Source organism: Xyrauchen texanus, chromosome 50 (genome assembly GCF_025860055.1).
Source record: "Xyrauchen texanus isolate HMW12.3.18 chromosome 50, RBS_HiC_50CHRs, whole genome shotgun sequence".
In the NCBI taxonomy this organism is placed as follows: Eukaryota; Metazoa; Chordata; class Actinopteri; order Cypriniformes; family Catostomidae; genus Xyrauchen; species Xyrauchen texanus.
This window is the reverse complement of record NC_068325.1, coordinates 13,119,377-13,143,157: the sequence shown is the minus strand read 5'-3', so window position 1 is coordinate 13,143,157 and position 23,781 is coordinate 13,119,377. Positions and strand designations below refer to the sequence as shown.

At 36.0% G+C, this 23,781-nt stretch overlaps 1 protein-coding gene across 2 annotated transcripts in view; it reads right to left on the bottom strand.

Moving 5' to 3' along the window:
• celf5a (cugbp, Elav-like family member 5a) overlaps nt 1-23,781 on the bottom strand; it is a 275,280-nt gene that overhangs the window by 102,518 nt on the left and 148,981 nt on the right. The window contains exon 3 of one of the 2 annotated variants that reach the window (XM_052123558.1): nt 20,611-20,659. In XM_052123558.1, coding sequence (XP_051979518.1) covers nt 20,611-20,659 — 49 coding nt within the window. Of the gene's footprint in view, nt 1-20,607; nt 20,660-23,781 lie in introns of both variants that reach the window. The other variant, XM_052123559.1, reaches the window with a different exon arrangement.

Here is a 23,781-nt window from a genome sequence, read left to right as displayed (position 1 = left end):
ATAATTTTCTGCAATTTTCCAAGCTGATTAAAGGCACAATTAACTTAGTATATGTAAACTTCTGACCCACAGGAATTGTGATATAGACAATTAAATGTGAAACAATTGTGTACATAAGAGTACATAAGGCTTGTGAGACTTCAGGAATCAGTACAATTACTGACTGGTTCTTTAGATAGCAACGTGTGGCTGAGGATACACATTCACAACAGTTGTGTTGTGATTAAAAAAAAATGATAAAATTGTAATAAATGTGGTACCAAAAATAGTATTGTTTTTGGGGTTTTGGCTAGTATAGAACCAATAATAGGAGGGAATTGTTAATAAATCTTTATGTGTACTCATTGCCAGACCAATAAAATAATGTTATTTATAAATAGAGCTCCTTATCTGTCACCAGTCCAATTTCTCATACTCATCACTTAGGCCACGTCCTTTCCAAACACTGCAATCCCTGGTTCCTTTTATAGATTGCATCTTTGTTATTAGTCATGAGCTCGCATCAGAGAAGCTAATCTGAAGTGAAAAGCCACTCAGGCTCTGATCTATCCAAAAAGCCTCCCCTGCCATCAAAGTGCTCTTTGAAGTTAATGTTCTCCAGAAAGATTGGTTCAGGTGTCAGGTCAGAGTTCCTGTAGCCAAAGGTAACGGCAGTCATTTAAAGCCATACACTGCCTTTGTGTTCAGTCAGCCCATCATGATTATTATACGGGACAATAAGATCAAGCCTTGTTCTGATACAAGACATTTTTTTCTAAGAGTGCCTACATACAACATGTTATTTGGTTTGCAGACTGCAATTTCTGCAATTTAACTTTAATTTTGACAGCCACTGGGTCTCATTCACTTACAGTGCATACGCAATATATATAAAACATAATTCATCAATAAGTTTGCAGTTAAATGTATTAAAAATGTATGATAATATGTAGAACCAAATAAAAACTACATATATGTTAAAATTGTACAAAAGGCTGGAATTTACTAAGAAATAATTACTGATCCTGCTGTCTGTGCTGGTTTAACACCTGATTCACGGGAAATATGCAGATCAGGCAATGGCCCAAACACGCCCACAAAATCTGTGCTGATTAATAGAAAATATGCATAAAAGTTTCTTTTATATAAAATTCAGGTTACCGCCTGCTATCCTCTATAAATTGTAAATTGCGCTGGGCAAATAGCACAATGTTTTGTGAATTTAGCGCAATCTAAAATGTGCCTAATTGACATAGATAGGAGGTGTGTTTGCATTGAAAGGAATGACAATTACTTCATTTAAATACTCTAGACAGTACTATTTCAGTGCTGATTGCATGCTGAATAAGATGCAGTTTTTCGTACTGACATACCAAGCAAATACAACACTGAACTGGAACATTGTCAGCAAGCGTGACAAAACATATTAGAAAATCCACAGGTGCATAACAAGAGTGCACAGTTATCAATGCTAATGTGCTGGACGTTTTTTTACGCATCACAGCGAAGGTTACAGATCCTCAAACGGCAATGCTTTTAAAGCCAACTAGCGAGCACTTTTTTTCTCCATTACCTGCACTCTCCACATTAATTTTCCTAGCCCTGCGGGGTAATCACCAGCCCATGCCGAACAACATGACATGCACACACACACAATTCCTGGTTAAAGCGAGCAGGCATCGTTTAAAGCCATTTTACCGTGCCTTTTGAAGCGGCATGGGCTCTCTTTAATAGTGCACTGCTCAAGAAGTCCCCACCATACCCATGTGTATCGGCCAAGGTCTGGTGTCTGTCTGCTGCACGGGTATTTTTGGAGGTGTGGTAAGCGTCATAAATAATGTACCTGTAAATGATACGTGTCTGGTCTAGCTGACAAACTGAGCAAAGGAGCATAAATGGAGGGGAAAAAGAGGTTTGAGTGGCCAAGCCTGATGGTGCTTCAAGGCATCTTTGCAAAGACTGACAACAAAGTCCATTTAAAGGGATAGCTCCCCAAAAAATGTTTATTCTGTCATATTTAGGGGACGTTCATATTGAGGACGTTCTTAATAGGGATGCACCAATATGAAAATCTTTGGCCGACACTGATTGTAACAAAAAACTATTGGCCAATACCAATGACGATATTTTGCCACTTACCTTATTGTTTCAGATCACTGTTTTGAGCACTGTTTTGCTCTGGAAATATGTACAAAAGCTTTTGTTCTAACAATAAATAATTTCTATTGAAACTGGATTGAATCTGTTCAACACATAACAGGCCAAAATTTTAAAGAGTGCCATAAATACAAGATAAATAGAAGATAAAATGATAAAAAGAAAAAATAACTAAATATTATAACATGATGATTGATATGAAAAAAGGCTATTTTGTACTTCTGTTTTTTGCAGTTCAAAACAGAACTCATATTTTGTATATAATAAAACATTACAAATTCAAACTATGCAAAAAATGCACATGTTGGGCAATTCCACCAAAAATGTCAACCACATCATGGAAAAATACAAAGTTTAAACTAAAGGAACAAAACCACCATTTCAATTCTGTATAATTGATAATGGATAATGTTCTACACACCGCTAGAGGGTGCCGCTTGCTTACACAATGCTGAATGAAGCTCTATTTAAATGCAGCCTTTCAAGCTTTTTAATCATGAAAGACCATATTGCGATTTCAATCTTAAATTGTGCAGTTTTAATGGATACTATACCAATATCAAAGTTTGCTGGTTTCAAAGCGTTTTGGATGGTTTTACCTCATGATGTATAGGTAAGTGCCGCTTTCCGTCAGGTCTGTAATGACAGTTTTTCCTAATTAATGTGAGAACGAGAATGAATACATTTGAAATATTTAATGTTCTTAGGAGTGCCAACCCATCTACACTCTGTGGCAATCATTATTACTGAATTGCGCATTTGAATTCAAAGACATTTTACAAAGTGCGATAATGATTAATTATAAATGAACCTTCGTTTTTTCATATCAGCAATAAGCCGATGGCTTTAATTGGGTCAATAATTGGCTGATAAATATCGCATTGGTGCATCCCTAGTTCTTGGAGTGCAGATGTTTCAAGAAGCATTTTTAAAAGTTGAAGTTCTTTTTAACCTTACAGAAAGTCTAAAAAATGAGGCACCCCTGTGCAACACACTTAAAAATCAACCGTTAAAAACGCCCGTCTAGCACATGTTTACTTGAACACTTTAACAAGAGAGCAGACGGATGCAAAAATGGGTTTGGAACAACATAAGGCTAACACAAAATTAAACATGTGATGAGCTCTTTTAACTATAAAGTGGGACTTCCATTCCAATGGCCATCATATTGAGTGTTGCGATGCCTCTATCAAAAGGATCATCGGCTCTTTTAACAGAAAGGTGGGACTATTTCTGCCATATGTAGCACTACGATTTCTCTTTATATAGGAGTTGGTCCATCTCCTCCACTTATAATGCCTCTGCTGAAAATTCCCAGAATTATGCAAATTGCGGTACAAAACTGCATTTAAAGGTTCCCAAAAGTGGCAAACATCTAATCCCTTGTACTCAATTTTAAGGTGCTGATGAATTAATTACAGCAGTAAGATCTGGTGGCAATTCAAGAAATGATGGGGGATGAAATGCTCCTAACGAATGATGTATTTATAAATGCTATACGGCTGCACATGGAAAAAATTATCCTCCTCATCTTCCCATCTGAAATCAATCTTCTCCAGATATCCATTAGTCTCATTACACACACTTTTTAAGTGTCTCTCCTAAAAAGCAGACAGCATGTGCTGTCATTTGACTTTCTTTGAAATGTCGCACACATATTTCCTTTCCATCAGGCTAACTTTTTTTTGTTTTAGTGTTTTAGAGTGTTTTTTCAGGCTAAAATTGAAGTGTTCTAAATTATAGAATAAAAAAGAAATACAGACAAAAGTGCACTTCTTGAAAATCTTTCATCCAGCGAGATGAGACAGCCCTAGAAGTTTTGTGCTATGGATTGTCTTTAAATTCTCTCTCTGTCTATCTGTACAGAACTAAAGCGAAGTCATTTGTCAGGACAAGATAATCATGCTTTTGTAAATACTAAATAACCTCAAAAATATACAGTAAAACTAATACACACTTAATGTTTGTAGTATGAGGAGATTGTGTGGTTAGTCTGTTGTTAGTGTTTATACCTTGTTGAATTTTTGCTATAAGATTATACTGTGCATTAGGGATTTAGCTAATACAATTAATAATGAAAGTATACATATATATTTTTCAGGATTTTAATTTTTTTATTTTATTTTTACAATCCAAACGAACCATAATTTTGGCCAAACACCCAAAATTATGTTTAGTGCAAGAAATGTAATGCAGCACACAATCTAATTTAAAATAATCAAGCTCTTTTTCTAATTGAACATGAAGAACGATATTTCATTCATAAGCACTAATATTAGTAATAAACATCAATATTTAGCTACATATACTGCATTTTACTAACTATTTTAAAACATACCTAGTATGCCATAAAACATAATTCTAAGGTGGGCGAGAATGAAGCGGCAAAATAATGCACAATTTCAAAGCAAATACTTGGAAAACAGAAAAAAATGGGTTTTAGAAAGGGAATACACCTAGTAAATTTGAATTCATACTTGCATTATGTCTACGGATACTTGTGCCATAATCCAGCCTTGGATTTTTCCGTGTAATATTCATCAGGCTGAGTTTGCTCACTCTCCACTGAAAAACCTTGAGATATTTTCAGGCCTGCCAAAAAGTGTGTGTGTGTGTGTGTGTGTGTGTGTGTGTGTGTGTGTGTGTGTGTGTGTGTGATGTAAGACTCTCAGGCAGTGTGTTAGGATGAGCTAGGTCTCAGAACAGTTCTGGATATAGTCTGTCGTAATCTCCTCCCATCTGCTAAAGGAGCTGCTCTCTCTGCCCAGCGCACAAGCACTCGCCCGCCCCATCTGGGCTCTTCGGACACTCCAACTCTCTACCCTGACTTCTGTGTAATCTTGTGTGTGTGTGTGTGTGTCTATATCTGTGTCTTATTGTGTCCACTATATTGTGTGGTTTAGAAAGAACATTTCTAATTTCTGTGACTTTTGAGAGTGTGTGTGTGTGTGTGTGTGTGTGTGTGTGTGTGTGTGTGTGTGTGTGTCGGGGATAGGTAACGAAGGTCGACTAAATATCCAAAGACTAACTAGTCTATTAGTAGGTTTTTTCTCATTTATATTAGAGCTGTCAAAATTAATGCGTTAAACGCATGTGATTAATTAAAAAAAGCTTAACACATAAATTTTTCTTAATCATGATTCACATTTTACCGTTAATAGAGCATTAAGCAGCATAAACACTTGTTGGCTCAACTTTTGCAATGTGTCTGCCCGCAGTCATTGCACATTTTTCACACACCACAAACACACACATTGATTATCAGTGATAAAGTGATGGGAAAGGACCTCTTAATGCTATTTGTTATACAAAACAAGCCTTTTTCAGCCAAAGTAAGGCACATTTTAATTACCACAGAAGCATGTCCAGTCTTAACTATCACCAAAACGCAGAATGAGTCGCTTTCAGCTCCAAGCTATTTTCATGTGGAGTAAAAAGTGGCGCTTGACGTTGACGCCCTGACGTGAATCATAACCGCGACTTCATGATTGCTGTAACAAAGCTGTGGATACCCACAGTCTGCCGGCTGATTATTATTGTGCAGGATGAGAGTTTAAGAGATGTCATGCCCACTGCAATGAATATGCAACCAATATGGGGGCTAGTTCTTTCAATTAGTTAAACTCTCACAAACTCCCACTTAGAAACATTAAATGTTACTTAAATTGGTGCTATTTTAGTGCATTTCTATCTTTATACTGTGGAAGGCTTTGTTTGGAAAATTTTAATAAACATTATATTATTTTCCTAAGAAGGAAATAAATGCATTTTGAAAGTAAATGTAGTATATTTAGAGTCAAATTTCAGCTCTTTCAAAATCTGTGAATAATCATGATTAACTTTGGAAAAAGTATTCGATTAATCGCAATTAAAATGTTCAATTGCCTGACAGGACTAATTTATATAATTTTTTAAAGCTTTCATTTTTTAATCAGCATGTTGATAGCATGTGTGCTTTAGCTCTTAGACAATTTACATGGTTAAAAAACCCCTTCTGAAACATTGCATTTTTAAATTCCTCCCCTTTAACACTGCTACGACATGTCTTGCTCTGTTTTTAAGCATCCCACTATTAGTTTTGGGTTTTCAAGATGCCATGTCAAGTAAAAGATTTTCCACCCAGACTCGAGACCCCTGCATTTGTGGCATGCTTGGACATGTAAGATGAAATATGTCTTCATGTGTCCTGAATCTGACACATGGCATATTGTGAGAGTGTACTGTGTGTGCATGAGTCTGTGAGCGTGTGGCACTGGAGAACATGATAGATTTAATGAGACTGCTGCATATGAAGGACTGTCATTAGCGCTTAGAGAGGCAGCAGGCCGGTGATTGCTGTGATTTAGCTCTGCGCTTTTTGACCTGTTCGACCAATCAGAACACTTCAAGAGCCACTTCAAAGCCCGTGCAATCAGCCTGCACATGGCCTCACTTAACAAAAGCCATCCAGAAAACCAAGTATACATGCAAGAACATGTTCTCCAGCAATGACAGTGCACACAATAAATGTAATATGATGTCTCTGTTGCTTGGACCAGAATTGCTGGTCACCATGTTGTGTTTTGGATTCCGGTTTTCCCCACCAGACTTCTAAACTACCTAAGACTTCAAGAGTTTCTTAATTAAACCAGAATGAACACGCTAGTTAACCTGCATTTTTTTTAAATATATTTTTTTGCTGGTAAACAAAGCCATGCTCGTGGACCAGCATGGAAATAAAAATATATATGCATCTGCACTTTTTAGGCCAGGCTAATTTATTTCAGTTAGTGTTGGTCCTTTTTAACTATAACTCTCCACGTTCACATTCTTCTTCTTTTGTTTTTGGTGATTTGCATTATTTGTGCATATCGCCACCTACTTGGCAGGGAGGAGATTTTATAAAAATGTAAAAAATGACTTAAATATTGATCTTTATCTCACCCACACCTATCCTATCGCTTCTGAAAATGTAGATTTAACCACTGGAATCGTATTGATTAATTTATGCTGCCTTAATATGCTTTTTGGCATTACAAGTTCTGGCCACCATTCACTTGCATTGACCTACAGAGTTGAGATATATTTTCTTAAAATCTTTGTATGTGTTCAGCAGAAGAAAGACAGTCATACACATATGGGATGACATGAGGGTGAGTAAATGATAAAAGAATTTACATTTTGGGGTGAACTATGACTTTAAGGCACCAAAGGTGATGTGTGTTATTTTTCAATGTTAAATTACTGTTACATCTTGGCATAATACACAGAAACAACTAGAAGAAAGCCATTCATAGGTTAATTTCCCCCAAAACTTTAACACCATTGGTGTGAGTTAGGGGCGGGACTATCTATTTATCTGACCAATCGAAGACAAAGGGGGTGTTCCTCATAATTTATTAAATATGTTAGGGACACCAGCATCCACAACATAATATATGCTATAATAAAAACTATATATATATTTATAAAAAGCTATAATTAAGCAGAACGCAAATGTTGAAGTTCTATTTAACGTGACACACCGTCTAAAAGAGCAAAACGTGAAAAAACTAAACAAAAAACAAAACAGTGAGATGCGGCGCAATGGTCAAAGACACTCATCTATTGTATGCTTACATAGAAAAACTATTGAAAAACAGCACGGACAGATGCAAGAATGTGTTCGGTGTGAACAGCACTTTACTATGTAGTTTCAATTTTCGGTTGCCACTGGCAATGTTTTAGGAAAAAGAACAAAAACGTAAATAGCAACATCTTAGCAATTTAACCTGACTTTTATTTTCCAGCCTCTTTAGGCAGAGGACAAACAAGTTTATTTAGCTTGATACAAGCAGAAATAACATTATGAGAATGGCAGGCTTCGCCCCACCACCTTTGTTCTTGCCTTTTGCTTAGGAAAAAAAAAAGAAAGAAGAGTTTGTTTCTCAAGGTGATTGTAGCAGCAATAAGGGAGCGGTTCTTATTAGAGGTGACAGCGGAGGGGCTTTGGCGGCAGTACTGAATGGATAACCTTGTGCATGCCCGCCCTTCTGCGCCAGGCTCCTCTGCCTTGCCTTGGTGGGGACACAATATGCTGGCTGGAATTACCTCGCAGCTGGAGGAAAACTAAACATGATTTCTGACCTTTACTTCTTGTGTTCAACAGTAACCTTTGGTGGTCCGCTCGCACAGACGGACTGAAATGAAGTTCCGACCGCTGCGCATATGATTACGGGCATGTCGGAACTGAGAATGACGAGCGAATCGGCGGTTCTAAGATGTTGGTTCAATTGCCATTCGCTGTCTGGAAGCCAGAGAGCTTGTTAGGAAAGTTTGGTGGAACATGAGGTTCAAATGTTAATTGATGCCAAAATGTTGCTACAGTTTTTAAAATTCAAGTTATCTTAAAGAAATAGTTCACCAAAAATGTTTATATATATATTGAAGAATTGTTATGCAGGTATTTTATTTATTTATTATTATTTATGTCTTGTTTTACAGTAAAATATCTAATCATTCTGAAAACGAGATAAATTTACTTATTGATATTTTGCTTCTTTTTTTTTAGATAACTCTAAAAAGAAATTGAACAGGTGAAGTTAGAAGTTTACATGCACCTCAGCCAAATACATTTAAACTCTTCCTGACATTTAATTGTAGAAAACATTCCCCTGTCTTAGGTCAGTTAGGATCAGTCCTTTATTTTAAGAATGTGAAATATCAGAATAATAGTAGTGAGAATTATTTATTTCAGCTTTTACTTATTTAATTACATTCCCAGTGGGTCAGAAGTTTACATACACTTTATTAATATTTGGTAGCATTAACTTATTTATTATTTAACTTCTTCCTTGCTGAGCAGCCTTTCAGGTTATTTCGATAAAGGGCTCATTTTACTGTGGATATAGATACTCGTCTACCTGTTTCCTCCAGCATCTTCACAAGGTCCTTTAATGTTGTTCTGGGACTGATTTGCACTTTTCGCACCAAACTACGTTCATCTCTAGGAGACAGAATGAGTCTCCTTTCTGAGCGGTATGATAGCTGCATGGTCCCATGGTGTTTATACTTGCGTACTGTTGTTTGTACAGATGAATGTGTTACCTTCAGGCATTTGGAAAGTGCTCCCAAGGATGAACCAGACTTGTGGAGGTCCACAATGGTTTTTCTGAGGTCTTGGCTGATTTATTTAGATTTTCCCATGATGTCAAGTAAAGAGGCATTGAGTATGAAGGTAGACCTTAAAATACATCCACAGGTACACCTCCAATTCAGTACACATACTATCAGAAGCTAATTGGCTAATTGTCTGAAGGCTTGACATAATTTTCTGCAATTTTCCAAGCTGCTTAATGGCACAGTTAACTTAGTGTATGTAAACTTCTGACCCACTGGAATTATGATATAGACAATCTGTCTGTAAACAATTGTTGGAAAAATGAATTTCACAAAGTAGATATCCTAAAAGTCTTGACAAAACTAGTTTGCTAATATTAAATAAAAAAATATAATTATAATATTTCAAATATTTAATATTATAAATATTAAAAAGAAATTGAATGACTTCAACCTAAGCATATGTAAACTTCTGACTTCAACTGTATATATATATAAAATAAGCACATCAAACAGGCACCATAAAAGTAGTCCAATAGCGTGAGAAATGTTGCGACCGAATCACTGAGTCAGCCAGCTGAATTCTGAATAGTGAACAAATCTTTTCATTAAATTTGTGAACCACATCAACCAATTCATCAAATATCACGTTCAAAATAATGTTTTGTTCACCGATTCGTTCAGTTGAGATCAACTCACTGACACTGAATTAGCATTGTTTCAACATATAATTTTATGGTGCTTGTTTTATGTTTTTCATGTTTCATGCCTAGTTTCTATCCACTTTTCGAGCTATCTTGTTATCGCTAGTAAAATGCATAAAACAAATTTTGCAAAATTTGCCGTCTTCTGCCTGATTCCATTCAAATGGCCTTTTATCGATAAAAATGGTATCCGTGATGATGTCATGCCTAAAAAAAAATGACTTTGTCAACAAGTTTTTTGGTTTATCGAAAAACAAATCTGCCCTTAAGCCATTTCCATACAGAAATGTGTGGTTATCGCTAATTGTGTGCCTTTCACCTCCCAGATGTCCCTAAGTTTTGGTAAAATGGGGAAAGTATTGAGATGATTTATTGAAATTAACCAGCTTACTGTCATTTTTATTTCACAAATCAAAGGAATCAGAAGATGAGGAATTACAATCAAAATGGAGCAGTTGCCCTTCTGATAAGACTGTAATTGATCCTGATGTTGCACCTATCGGAGGTTGCCACTGGTTCCGACCCAAAAGCGAATAATCATGGCCCTGTTCAAGCTGGCAACCTGCACCAAGTAGCCTAGTGGGGGAAACTTTTGGACTGAGTATAAGGACCATCCATCGATGTGTATATGCAGCTATTAAAGAAAAATGTATGCAGTGTAATATCAGGGTTTGCATATGATACATTCCTGGTATTCAATAGGCTTTTTTGAACAATCATCTAATCTAAAGCATTGCCATCACTACTGCATTATGTCCCGCATATTTGTCCAACAACTTTTAACGACCAACTGAACTTGATTGCCATTTAAAATTAATTTTAGCGTCATAATGCAGTTTACATTTTCTGAAAGATTTCAAATGCGATCCGAGGTAAAGAGGGTTTGATTTAAAAGCTTTAAAATGTTCAAAAGCTAATTTTCTGAAAGTGAACTCAACATTGAACAAATAGTTCTGATAGTTTATAGTCTTGAAAAAAGTCTAGAATATTCCGAGAATGTCATTCAGCCAACTTTTTCCATCTACAGAACAGGGTAAAGCTAATTTAAGTTTGTGTAAAAAAAAAGGCATATATAGGTCTAAAAAATACATATATTTTTTCATTTGGCAATTAATTATTTTATTTAATGCTTTATTCATTTGGTACTTTATTTAGCCTAATTTAATACAGTGAATTTTGCCAGCATTTTTTCAAAAGTATAAACAATAATTTTAAAGAATTGGGCACACAGATGTTTTTCTCCTGTGTATTTATTTTTCATTTAAAAAATCTTTGTGCACAGAAATTATGTGTTTTTTTGTATTGTGGGCTAATTTCATGTCTGCCGTCTATTATTTTGAATGGTGCGGAAAAGCAACTTTAATGAATAAATGGATGTCTACCATGATTCAATTAATCAGAAAAAGTGGCCTTTAATTTGTTCTCAGTGCACTTGTCGATGTGCATGATACCAGATATTTGTGTTGGCACTCCTGGAAGTGTCATGTTTGCAGCATCGGATCTATATTCCATTAAGATCAATCGATAATCACGTACAATAAATTGGCTTTCAAGGATGCACACCATCATCATGATTAACACAAGCTAACCACTGGGGTAAATTCTGTCATGTGACACTATATTTTTGTGTGAATGGCAATGTTCTCGACAAAAAGTGTTTCCAAAACAGTTTTTTGCGATATTTGAAGTATCGACATAATGTTTATTTGCTAGAGTTGAACAAAAAAATATTAAATGTCGACACTTGTGAATATTTTGCGATAATTATTTTGATGCACTAAAACTTTTTTCGCAAAGAATCCTTGGATAGAAACAGTTATTGTCTGGAAAAAAGAAGCAAGAATGTACAAAAAATGACATTTTTGTTCCATAGAAAAAAAAATAATACAAAAATAACAGCATTTGGAGTAAATAATGACAGAACTTTTATTTTGCTGCTCCAATAGAAACATGTCTATAGGCCTACTCCCAAATGCAGCTATTTTGCTAGTGCTGATGCTAGCTTTGACACTTTGTAATGATATTTCATGGCATCAGCTATACGAATATAACTTCAAGCAGAGCTTAATTCTTTGTCCAGGTGTTGGATGATTCAAAGAACACACAAAGCTAGGTGGAAGAGTTTTTTTAAACATGAAACTTAGTCTATGCCTGAGTGAAGAGGATTAGCATATATTTTCCTTACATTCTGACCAGCCAAGCATAATTGAAAGGCTTTTTCCTCAACCAAGGAAAAGATGCTGTCACCTCCACCGTACTCATCCTTTTCTGCTTCTTACAAGCTTTTTCCACCAACTTCTGCTGTTAGCGAGCAGTTAGCACTAGCATCCATGTGCATGTTGTAAAAGGTCTTCCGCCAATAAGTTTATTATCTCAGCAGAAAATATATGGGTTCTCACCCCACTCACTGGTATACATTTTACATCTACCCCTGACTGTCACATCCCTACTAATTCATGCAATTATGCAGACTATGCTTTAGGCTGGAGATAATGTAAGCATGGTGAAGTGCGCTAAATCTCAAACATGAGTGGAACCTAGCAAGGCGCTGAGGGGAAAATTGACCTGTTCCATTTTAGTTGAGAGGATGAGCGTGTGTGTTTTTATTATGTGTGTTGGAGACCACATTTGCAAAGATTTGATACCAGTTGGGTTCCCAGATGTATGGCATGCTAATCGAGGGAGTGCAGTTTCCCTGTTGATGCTAGTAATGGGGAAAAAAATCGAAAACTTACTCTAATGCAAAGATTCAATACTGTTAGATACATTTTCATGTAGTGGAACAGTTCATTCAAAAGTCTGTCATAATTCACATACCCATATGTTGTTCCAAACTCATTTGACTTTCTTACTTATACAGAACATCTCAAAAGGAGATGTTTTAATGAAAATCTCAGTCTGTCTTTTCAATATAATGGCAGTTGATAGTTTAGTGACTCAACTTAAAGCTTAAAAGTGACCCAAAAGTGTCATAAGGGTATTCCATGCGACTAATGCGTCATAATATATTCTAAGTCTTCTCAAGGCATACAAACTTGTTCACACAGGAACTTGCATTATTATTAGTGAAAAACAATGCATGTTCTCGCATGAACATGTGAGCCAATGTGAACGAGCTTCTCTCATAGTGCTCATGATTTTTCTCATGAAAACCGTATGCTTTTAGAAGATTTGGCATATTGTTAACTACTTTTATGATACTTCTGGGTCCTTTTTAGTTAGAGCGTGAGTACATTTTCAGAATAACTGTTTTGGGGTAATATTCCTTTAATATTTTTGTGAAAGAATAGAGACTGACCACCACTACAAGCATGTGTGTAGGATGGCAAAACGTACTGCAGTTTTATTCCATCGAATGCTCAAAAACTCAGAACGAGCTAATACAATTTAATTTGTACATACGGGTACGTAAGGATCCTCAATACAGCTTGACCAACCCAGTCTCATGACTTTTTTTAATGCATTTGTTATTTTCACATGCAAATTAGCTTTTGATTCACTGCAAATGTTTGGCAGAAGTTTGCAGCTCTTCGCCATTAGTGGTGAACCTCCAGCAAACATTTGGAAACATTTGGAAAGTATGCCATAAAGCTCATTTGCATGTGAAAATGATCAGTGGAGAATTTACAGCAAGTTTGCAGCAAATTTGCCATGAACGCTTGTCTTTCATAAGGAAATACATACGAGATGGAGAAATTGCAAGAAATTGTACAGGTTGTATCGTACAAAAACACACAACACAACAATCTGTCTATATTTTTTCCAAGATAAAACCCCTTACCAACCCCCCAAACCTAAACTTAACCATAAAAGTTTTCGTACGAGATGAGTCATATGATATGTTACGTTCTCGTACAAATTCTTACAAGTTTCATGAGACTATGTTGGCTAGGATGCAAGGGTTTTCATATTAATGCTAAATACACTGGAACAAAGGTACACTATTTACTCACATAGTTTTTTTTAGTGTTTTTTTTTTTTACTTATGCTTACATGATTTTCCTCTACGCTACTGCTATAGTTCTACGATGAAGTAACGGAGGACGTTCAGAACGTATTATGCAAAGCACCAAAGTCCAATGAAAATGAATGAAACAAGTGTGTAAAATATTGCAATAAATCATAGTTTTAAATCGAAATGCACTAAACGTAAAAAAAAAAAACAAGTTCAATATTGTTGTATTACAACCTGGATATCAATATAATATATCACCAGATACCTGCTGATACCCTAATTTACTTGATGCCCTTTCAGAGGCCAAAGTTTTTCAAAAATCCCTAAATTGGAACCAACTTGTCTATGCTTTGGACCACAGTCCAATGAAGATAAATTAAAAACAAGTGAGAAAAATCTGGCAATATATCACAGTTTTGAATCGCAGTACACTAAGTATAAAGAATTGTGTTATTATTGTGCCATGACCCGTATATTGATCCAATATAACATCACAAGTTCCCTACTGATTCTCACCCCCTATGTTGGTGCCTTTCCGGGGACCATCTTTTGGGAAAATCCATATAATGGACTAACAGGCCTATGCAAAGTGATTCTATGTTATTTCTTGGCAAGGATTGTAAAATTAAGAGATGAGACCTGTTATAGTAATGATTTCCACTCTGCACTGAGCCACAAAAATGAAATAAAATAAATGAAAAAAAGACAAGAATGTTGGGGTACCTCTGCTCAAGGGGGTGGGCAAAGTGAACTAAAGTTGATTTATCCTGTGTTAGGGCTCTGAGAGGCATTGAACAGCACTTCAAAAAGCAATAGCCACCTTTATATCAAGCCTGTGCCAGTCATCAGACCTGCCAGTGAAGCAAAATCAATCTGTTTCATATCGGAGATACCAGGGGAGAGCAAGAGAGGGATGGAAAGAGAGAGGGTGTATGTGAGTGTACAATCTGTCCCCAAAGCTCTATCTAATGACACATGCTGCATAACAGAGCAAGGACAGAAAAGGTTTCAATAAGGCAAACATGCTGTTATCTGGAGATGAGGACTAATATAAAAAAGGCTTGGCTTGTACTGAGGGAGTTGTCAATCAAACACACTTTAATTTCTGTTTTCCAAACTCTCACCCCCTCTTCTGCCTGCCCAGAATGGAAACACTTACTTAGGCAGAAGACTTTCAAATTCTCAAACAAAGCAGCCTTAGCATTATCACTAACCCAACTAACCAATAATGTCAAATCGTATTTAATCCGGGAAATTAACAGATAATGTTAGAATTGAAAAAATAAACAAATGAGAAATATTTCAAATTCTGCACTATTTCTAGGTCACTGATGGAATGAGCAAATTTGTGATGGTGACCATGTTAACTCATTTGTATAAAAGGTCATATTTATTAGCTTCCATGCAAGTTTAAGCGAATACTCTCGTCAAAACAAATGGGGGACATCCAGTACCAAACACTAAGAAATTCTGAAATTCATGTTCATTTTTCACGTTTAACTGTTCATTAACATTTCATTGCTAATCTAATTTATGATGAATCAAAAACTATATTAAACCTTTTCACCAGTACACTTTTGAACCCCACTGCAATACAGTCCAGATAAAGCCTGAGATGTATTCACACAGATAATTGCAAGCGCTTGACAATGGTTACAACCACTTAAGGCGTCCTCATAAATTCAAGGTTGCAACCTTTCGTCAGGCGATGTACTGTTCTTTTAATGATAGCCCATCACAATATTAATTTAACTAGGCAACATGTCAATCAAGTGACGCAACCAGGAGATTTGTTCTAATCCACAACCGTATGCAGATTGAAATGATTTTCAAAAGCATTGAGAAGGACAATTTAATCACATTAGCTCTGTAGACTTAATAACCACTGACAAGAAAGCCCTTGTGGAGAAGATTCCTTGAGGTTTGGAAGGTCTCTTCCTTTGTATTTCTTTGAACAGGTGTGGCGACCTTTCATCCAATTAATGAGCTTACGAGAGTAATTAGAACTGAAGCCACCAAGGGTCCCAACAGCCAACATGCTACAGCCCAAGGGAACAACCAGAGTCCATCCGGTGCCTATATAGAAAGAAACATAATTAAGTCCTTTTGCATGGATCCTCTACCACCCTAGGGACTGGATGACGTGCCCGTGACGAAAAAGTAGTATTAGCACATTTTCAAGCAAGCTAACTGCTAAAAATCATTAGAAAAACTGTGTCTGAAAGCTAATGAATCCTTGCTGCCTCACTGAGTTAGTCAATGATTTCTCAGGCACCATTTTGTGTATGAAGGTACCTAGTAAGGAGTCTGGCAGCCATTAGCCATTAGCATTGCTTTTTAAAACATTATGTCGAGTTCAATTTCGAAAAGTGCGTCTTGCAGTCCCGACTTTCCGTTTCATTCTGTTGCACTTCATTTAGCGTACTGTAGCACTGGGCTCAGATTCATACACTACCGCAGTGTTGTATGATATTATTACAATACAGGCAACTGTAATTAATAAAAACCATTGTGGCACTGCTTGAGTCTTTGGTATTGCATACTGCAGCTGCTTCTATCCAAATGTTTCAAATTTTTTAACTGCATTTCTAAGACTAAATAAAACATGATTTGTTGCGTGTTTCCATCCACTACGTCATGTGCATTATCTTGAGGGAGCTGCTGGATGACCTCCTTGCTTCAGGGAGAGTTTCATTTGCAGAATTGGAGCAATTGTACCTCATTTTATTAAATGCTGCCAGAAACACCACAGAATATGTGTAATATCTGATATAATGAAAGCTGAAATGGATGTGATGCCCATACGCTGCCAGCCTCCGCATACATGGGGGCACCCACACATGCTCAAAACTGTTCTGGTGGATTGTGAGGACCCACTTAAAAGACCAGCGGTTGGTTAAACACTTCCGAATACGAAGGGCTATGCACGAAATATTGTGTGCCAAGGTTGGACCTTTTGTTGGGACAATCACATCAAGCTATCGCACACTCATAACATACACGAATGGTCAAAACAGTCATCGGTTTGCAAATAAACTGTTTCCATCACCTTAATGCGCATTTTACTTAATGCAAAACTGTAGAAAATCTACCTCCTCCTAGCACATTAAATGTTAGTAGAATTTTGAGAGCTTATTCACACATCAAGTGTTTCCATTCAGGATTTCTTATGCGCAATTTAAAAAATGTGACAAAAAATTGTTGGATGGAAGCATAACTTATAAAGCAGTGCTGCGAGACAACGTCGATATAAAAATCTGGTGATCGAAGTCTTGCCGCTTTTGTCCCCTATGTGAAATAATATTTTTACATTCCGAATATAATTCGAAGAAACACTCCAGTAAAATATTTATAAGTTTAGTAATATTTAAGTGAAAAATTCCAATTGAGTTTCTCACCCCGTTCACAACCCTAATCCGCAAACACAGAGGATTTCATGATTTCATACACAATGAATGAAAGCATCTTTAGACAAGAACTTGTGCTATACACTGCCTACAAAGGCAGCATTTTCCAGCTTACATATGCAGGCAAAGTATTTCAAAGCAGGACACTCTAGGATGGGTCTAGGGTTGAAAATAAATCCCTTGTAACCATTAAAGTCACAACAGTGTTGGATTGCTCCTGGGGTGCTACTCTTTGCTGTTCATTTAGGATGATGTGCAACTATTGGGCATGACCTAAGCACACTCTCCATCTCTGGCATGGTTACCAAGAGGAAGGCAATAAGGGACCCAAGGAAGTCCAACGGGTGCCTAGGGAGCACTATTGCCAGCCACTCAAAGGGAAGTCCAAAGACAGCTAAGTGTCATAGTCAATGCGAACACACACCTCTACAATTGCAAAAATCAATGGGGCTTTATGAGGCATCAATCTCCTCCACAAAGGCCCTGCTTGTCTACTGCTGGGATGGACCATTTGGATGTGCGGCTCTGACATACGCCAGCCTGAAAATTGTTAGCAAAGCCTTCAAGGGCTTTTGTTGATCCATCTCAAGAGGTTTATCTTGTTCCCTTGAAAATTGTTCTTGGCTGCCAGGTGGCCAAATTGGGAACATTTTAAGAAACATTGTGAAGGCCATTGCTTCTTAGAGGTATAATTGGGAACCGACAACCAGTTCTTAATCAGAACCAGTTCAGTTTTTTTTTTTTAATAGCAGAACCAAATTATTTTTTATGATTATAGTTTCAATAATGGTTCTCAAACATACAATAAGAATCACTTCTTTCCAAATTCGTATTACCAAATTGTCTCAAAAATACAAAAATAAACCTAACCCTATCGGTTAATGGATTGGTTAAGAATCCAGAATTGTTAAAAGGAATCAGAACCAAAAACAGATTCCTATTCCTACCTAAAGGACCTTTGGAGGAAAAGGAAAGGAATATATATATATATATATATATATATATATATATATATATATATATATATGTTAGTTATCGACCTATACACAATAGGGCTGCAGCTAATGATTATTTTTATAATCTACTAATCAAACAATTATTAGAACGATTATTCGACTATTCGGGTGATTATTGCAACGATTATCATTAGTTCTTAACCGACTATTCAGCTTGTGCCCAACTTAAAAGGTTGTATTAAATGTGCTTACTAACAATAAAGAGGACAAAATCATATTTTAAAAATACCTCTAAATGACATTCACTGAATTAAAGGGGAAAAACTACTTGGATTTCTATTGTTTAGTTAATTCAATATTTTACTGCAAAAAATTACATTTTTATTACTTTTTTTGTCTCGTTTTCCATTTAAAATTGTCTAAAAATCCTTAAAACAAGATACATTTAACTACAAAGCAACATAAGATCTTTAGACTTGCTTTATTAGACTGTATCTTAAATATAAGTGTATTTTGATAAGTATATTTTTCTGCCAGTGCAGTAAAGAAAACATATACTCATACTAACATAAATGTCCTAAAAGCAAGTCTAAATATCTTATTTGTTGCTTCGCAGGTAAATGTATCTTGTTTTAAGGATTTTTCAATATTGTAAAATATTTAAATATGAAAATGAATTAAATATTATATAAAATATTATCTGATAAAAAAAATGTCTTCAGTAGTTTATCTGCTAAAGTACATAAGGAGTTTTAGATATTTATATTAGAAAACAAACAAAAAAAAAAACAAATAAAAATAAAAAATGTTTGCATTGTATAATGGGACAAGATTACACCCTCTCACCTTTTTGTTCACATGATTTCGATCCATCTTTAACTCACAAAAAACAAACTCTTCTTTATAGAGCTGCATATCGTGATTTTACCATAAGATACACACGGTGACACTCATATTATAATTCACTATGTCGTAAGCAATCACTATAAACAAAATCTAGCTGCAGCAAGCGTGCGCCAGTGATGAGCATCTCCACATGAGACATTGTATCAGCCGGGAGAAGTTTTAAACTGTCTTGCGCTGTTTTTCACACGTTATTTCGCAATGACACTGCTTCTGTATTAACTTATTTAGCATTTTTGTATTATAATACTCTGCAATCTACATCACCTTAATCTGTTTGGAGTGCATCTGGACTGAGAGCTGTTTTTGTCGGAAATTTTGTATCGTTTCAGCCCTAACATACTATTATTTATCTGATTACACCACTGGCGAGAATCATAAAATTTGCCATCACCAAAACACCTCTTTAACAAGCAGAATCACTTACATTTCAACATTTTACTTCTAATTAATCTTACACTGTAAGATCTATTTAAAGTAAATTGCAGATCAAAAGCTAGACGACCATGGAAGACTAAATTTAGGGATAGTTAATGGTCTTGGCAAGTATCCTGCAATATAATTGATTGTTAGGCAAGTTGTGTATACTCTTCCAATGGCACTTACACCTTTTGTTTACAATATGCCCCTAGGTTTGACCAGACATCAAATTGGGGGTTTGGGGCCCAGGGCAACCGTTCCAATATCCAAGCTAATTACTTTTTAATTTACAGTGTGTCGTTAATGGGCTTGGCAAGGGGAACAAGGTTAGACGGGCAGCAGAAGCCACTTCCCTTCCGTTCACAAGCACAACGGCCTCCTTAATTAAAATGAATAATCTCGACATCCATCAGATAGATGGAGTGAAAGTGAAAGAGAGAGTCAGAGTAAGATGCTCTGTTCCAAAACCTAGTGAGCTTCCTACAGAGGCAGCATTTTAAGGGATCAAAGTTGTACTCCTGATGCAAAGCCTGTTCCAAAAGGTAGGCAACTTAATTTTGCTGCTTCCTAAGATACATCGTTTTGGCCACATTTTAAAACAGCATCGCATTTTTCAGAAATAATGCAATCCGAGAATGCATTGCTGTGAGATTAGAGAAAAACATTTATCCAAGATGGCAGACAAGGTGAGAGAAGTCCAAAAATATACTTATTATTCATTCAGTGCTGAAAAGTATTAATACAATTTTATTTGAAATCATTTTTATGAACTCGTTTGTGCGTTCAAAAGCATTATGCCGCGCAATGGTCAAAATCGTCCGTCAAGCGCATATGTACATAGAAAAACAATTACAAAAACAGCGAGTGCAAAAAAGTGTTCGATGTGAATGGCCCCTTAGAAGGCAGCTGACTAGGGAGACAGTTTTTGGAACAGAACTAAAGAGTTGTGAGGCAGGTGAGTGAAGAAAAGGATAATCAAGTTTTGAAGTACATGTACATATAAAAACGCTACATGAAAAAAGTGCGGAAAGACCAGAGAAAAAAATAACTACCTCCACGGCTCTCGCTGTCAGCTGGCTTCACCTGGATGGGGCGAGTCATCTGGAAGAAGGAAAACAGCAGAGACAAGACAAGGGGTTAGTTCGGGTACAGACAACTGCTGTCACCACAGTTAGCTAGTAAACTCAAACTGTTGAGACTCTGAAGATCCGCATGGCAGTTTGCAGGAAACTCGACATCCCTCAAAACAAACAAACAGCAGTGATTTGTAACAGAGAAAGTATAAGGTGTAGAATGACCACTTGTAAATAAATCAATCAAAGAAATCGTCATTCTCAATATGGCAGCTGTAAGAATGGAAGTCCCGCCCTTCAGTTAATATAGCCAATCACCTTTTTGATAGAGTTTGTTTAGCTAATATGCACATGAATATTAGCTGGACCAGAGTTTAAACAAGATTTATAATACTGTTGTTGTCAGATTGTATTACTTATTTATTTGAAATGTGTTATTGAACTATAATCTTGACAAATCAGTTTGGAGGTTTTAGTTCAACAATACAACCCATTGAACAGACTGTACGTCTATCATTCATCATCTTCGAAAAACGTAATACGCCATCTGTCCTGACTAATGGTGCATGCAAGTCACGTCAGAGTGATTGTGTTTACGAGTTGAGCGCATATGAACGCTACCAAAATGCCGTAAGTACCAGTGAAATTTATTTCAAGAAATATTCTGGGTTCAATACAAGTTAAACTTAAACGACAGCATTTGTGGCATAATGCTGATTACCATAAATATTTATTTAGTCGCGTACCTCCTTTTCCTAAAAAAAAATAAAATAAAATAAAATAATTAAATCGAGGTTAAAGAGGCACTTACAATGGAAGTGAATGGGGCCAATTTTTGGAGGGTTTAAAGGCAGAAATATGAAGCTTATAATTTTATAAAAGCACACATTAATTCTTATGTTGAAAACTGTGTATTATTTAAACTGTAAAGTTGATTAAATCTTAATTTTACAGAAGTTTTAGGTTTTTATGGTTTACAGAGCAATGTCGTCATTGCAACGAAGCTGTAAAAGTGGATATAACTTTACTTAGAAATGGTAAGTAAGCGATTTTATCACCCTAAAATCATGTTAACATGCATATTGTATACGTCTCATGACTATACATTTTAAACAGTGAGTTATTTTGTATTTGTGGATTGGCCCCATTCACTTCCTTTTTAAGAAAAGGAGGAACAAGTAGGATTAACTTTTTGTGGTAATCAACATTATGCTCAATATGCTGACGATTGAGTTTAACTTGTATTGAATCCGGAATATTCCTTTAAACCCCGACTTTGTGAGTTAAGGGCATGTCAATTCAAGGTTTTTGAAGAAGCTAATTGATATTGACTATAAGTTGTAATTGTAAATATTTAAAGTGCAATTTAGTTACAATGTAATACATAATTTACAATTTAAAGAGTTTGTGCACTGTTGATTAAGAATTGCTATTAATTGCGCAAGGAAACAATAATAATTTATTTGTTTTACCAAGAGTATTACAAAGAGACAGTAATATGAGATAATTCTACATTTACCATCGATCTCTGTGACAGCATGAGAATAATAAAGTACACAGATAAAGCATTCATTACACACCGAACACACACTTTAATCTTCATATAATTGCATTAGCACTAAAAAAAGCTTCCTGTGTTTGTCAGTAAGTGAAAACGAGAGAGAGAAATTTAGAAAATTGCCAACGCATCCATTTTTTTCCCAACCATAATCACTTGAATGCACATGGCACTGCAATTATGACTTCCAAGCTCATAAGAATGAAGTTCCAAGGGGCACTTGAATGCAGTATAACGTCTACTTCCAACATAAAAAAACAGCTACCCAGAAGCGTTACCAATATGGCCGCCGAGTGATCAGACTTGTTTTAAAGAGACGTTATACTGTCTGACAAGTGTGTTTTTTCGATGCTCGCATGGTTACAGTGTCTAGCAGTAGTGGCAGAGAGGAAGTGAAATGCAACAACAATTAAAGTGGAGGCAGCCATGAGAGAGAGAGAGAGAGAGAGAGAAGAGAGATCAATGCAGCCCTATTGATCCCTGGCCATCAGGCTGGAGAGTAGGGATTCTAGAGAATGAAGGCTCACTGTAATCTACTAAAGCCTGATAAGAATGCCATTTGTTGGATTAGAGTCCTCTGTCATCACAGTTTTTGTGCTCTGTATTTCGCTCAACTAATTTTTTCTGATTATTCCGGTAAAGGCTGAAGTTTTCTAAGCTGGTTTTGTATTTGACAAACTTGAGCAAAACTGAGAGAAAAAAAAAGATGCCTTTCTGTTTGTTTTTCTTCTTATGTCCATCGTTCAAGGATACAAAGGACTTTGTTGCTGGATCAAAGGATGTTCAAAGGGTTTGTCTATGCTCCCCATTTATGCATACCTGGGGATGTAATGTAGAACTTAAAACAGTTCTGTAAGCGCAAACTTTTTGATTATTGGAGCAGTACAGCAACATTATAAAGCAGCTTAAAGGAATACTCTAGGTTCAATATAAGTTAAGCTCAATTGATAGAATTTGTGTTATAATGTGTAATACCACAAAACATTATTTTGACTTATCCCTCCTTTACTTTAAAAAAAGCAAAAACCTGGGTTACAATGAGGCACATACAATGGAAGTGAATGGGGCAAATCTGTACACATTTAAATACTCACTGTTTCAAAAGTATAGCCACAAGACGTAAACCATATGCATGTTAACATGATATTAGTGTGATAAAATCGCTTACGAACCTTTTCCGAGTAAAGTTATATCCAATTTTACAACTTTGTAAAAGTTCATCTACCTAGAACAGTAGACAAAAACGTTGATTTAAACAACTTTGAGAGTTTTAACAGAAGAGTTCAAATTAAGTGATTTTATAAAATTACAAGCTTCACATTACTAACCCCATTTACATGGTTTATTGAGAGAAAGCAGCGTTCCTGTTTACATGCACTGTATAAGCACCGTACACAGCAATGTCATTTCCCCACAATGCTTGTGTAAATAACAAACATGGAATCCGAAGTAGACTTTGCCATTTTATTCCCCATTGCTTAATCCTTAAATGGCGTAAATAACTCAGCTTTCTTGTTTACATGATGTTTCAGATGACTGTTTACTGCAAAAACCCTGGAATAAACCATTTTCTTAAGTGCATGTAAATGTGG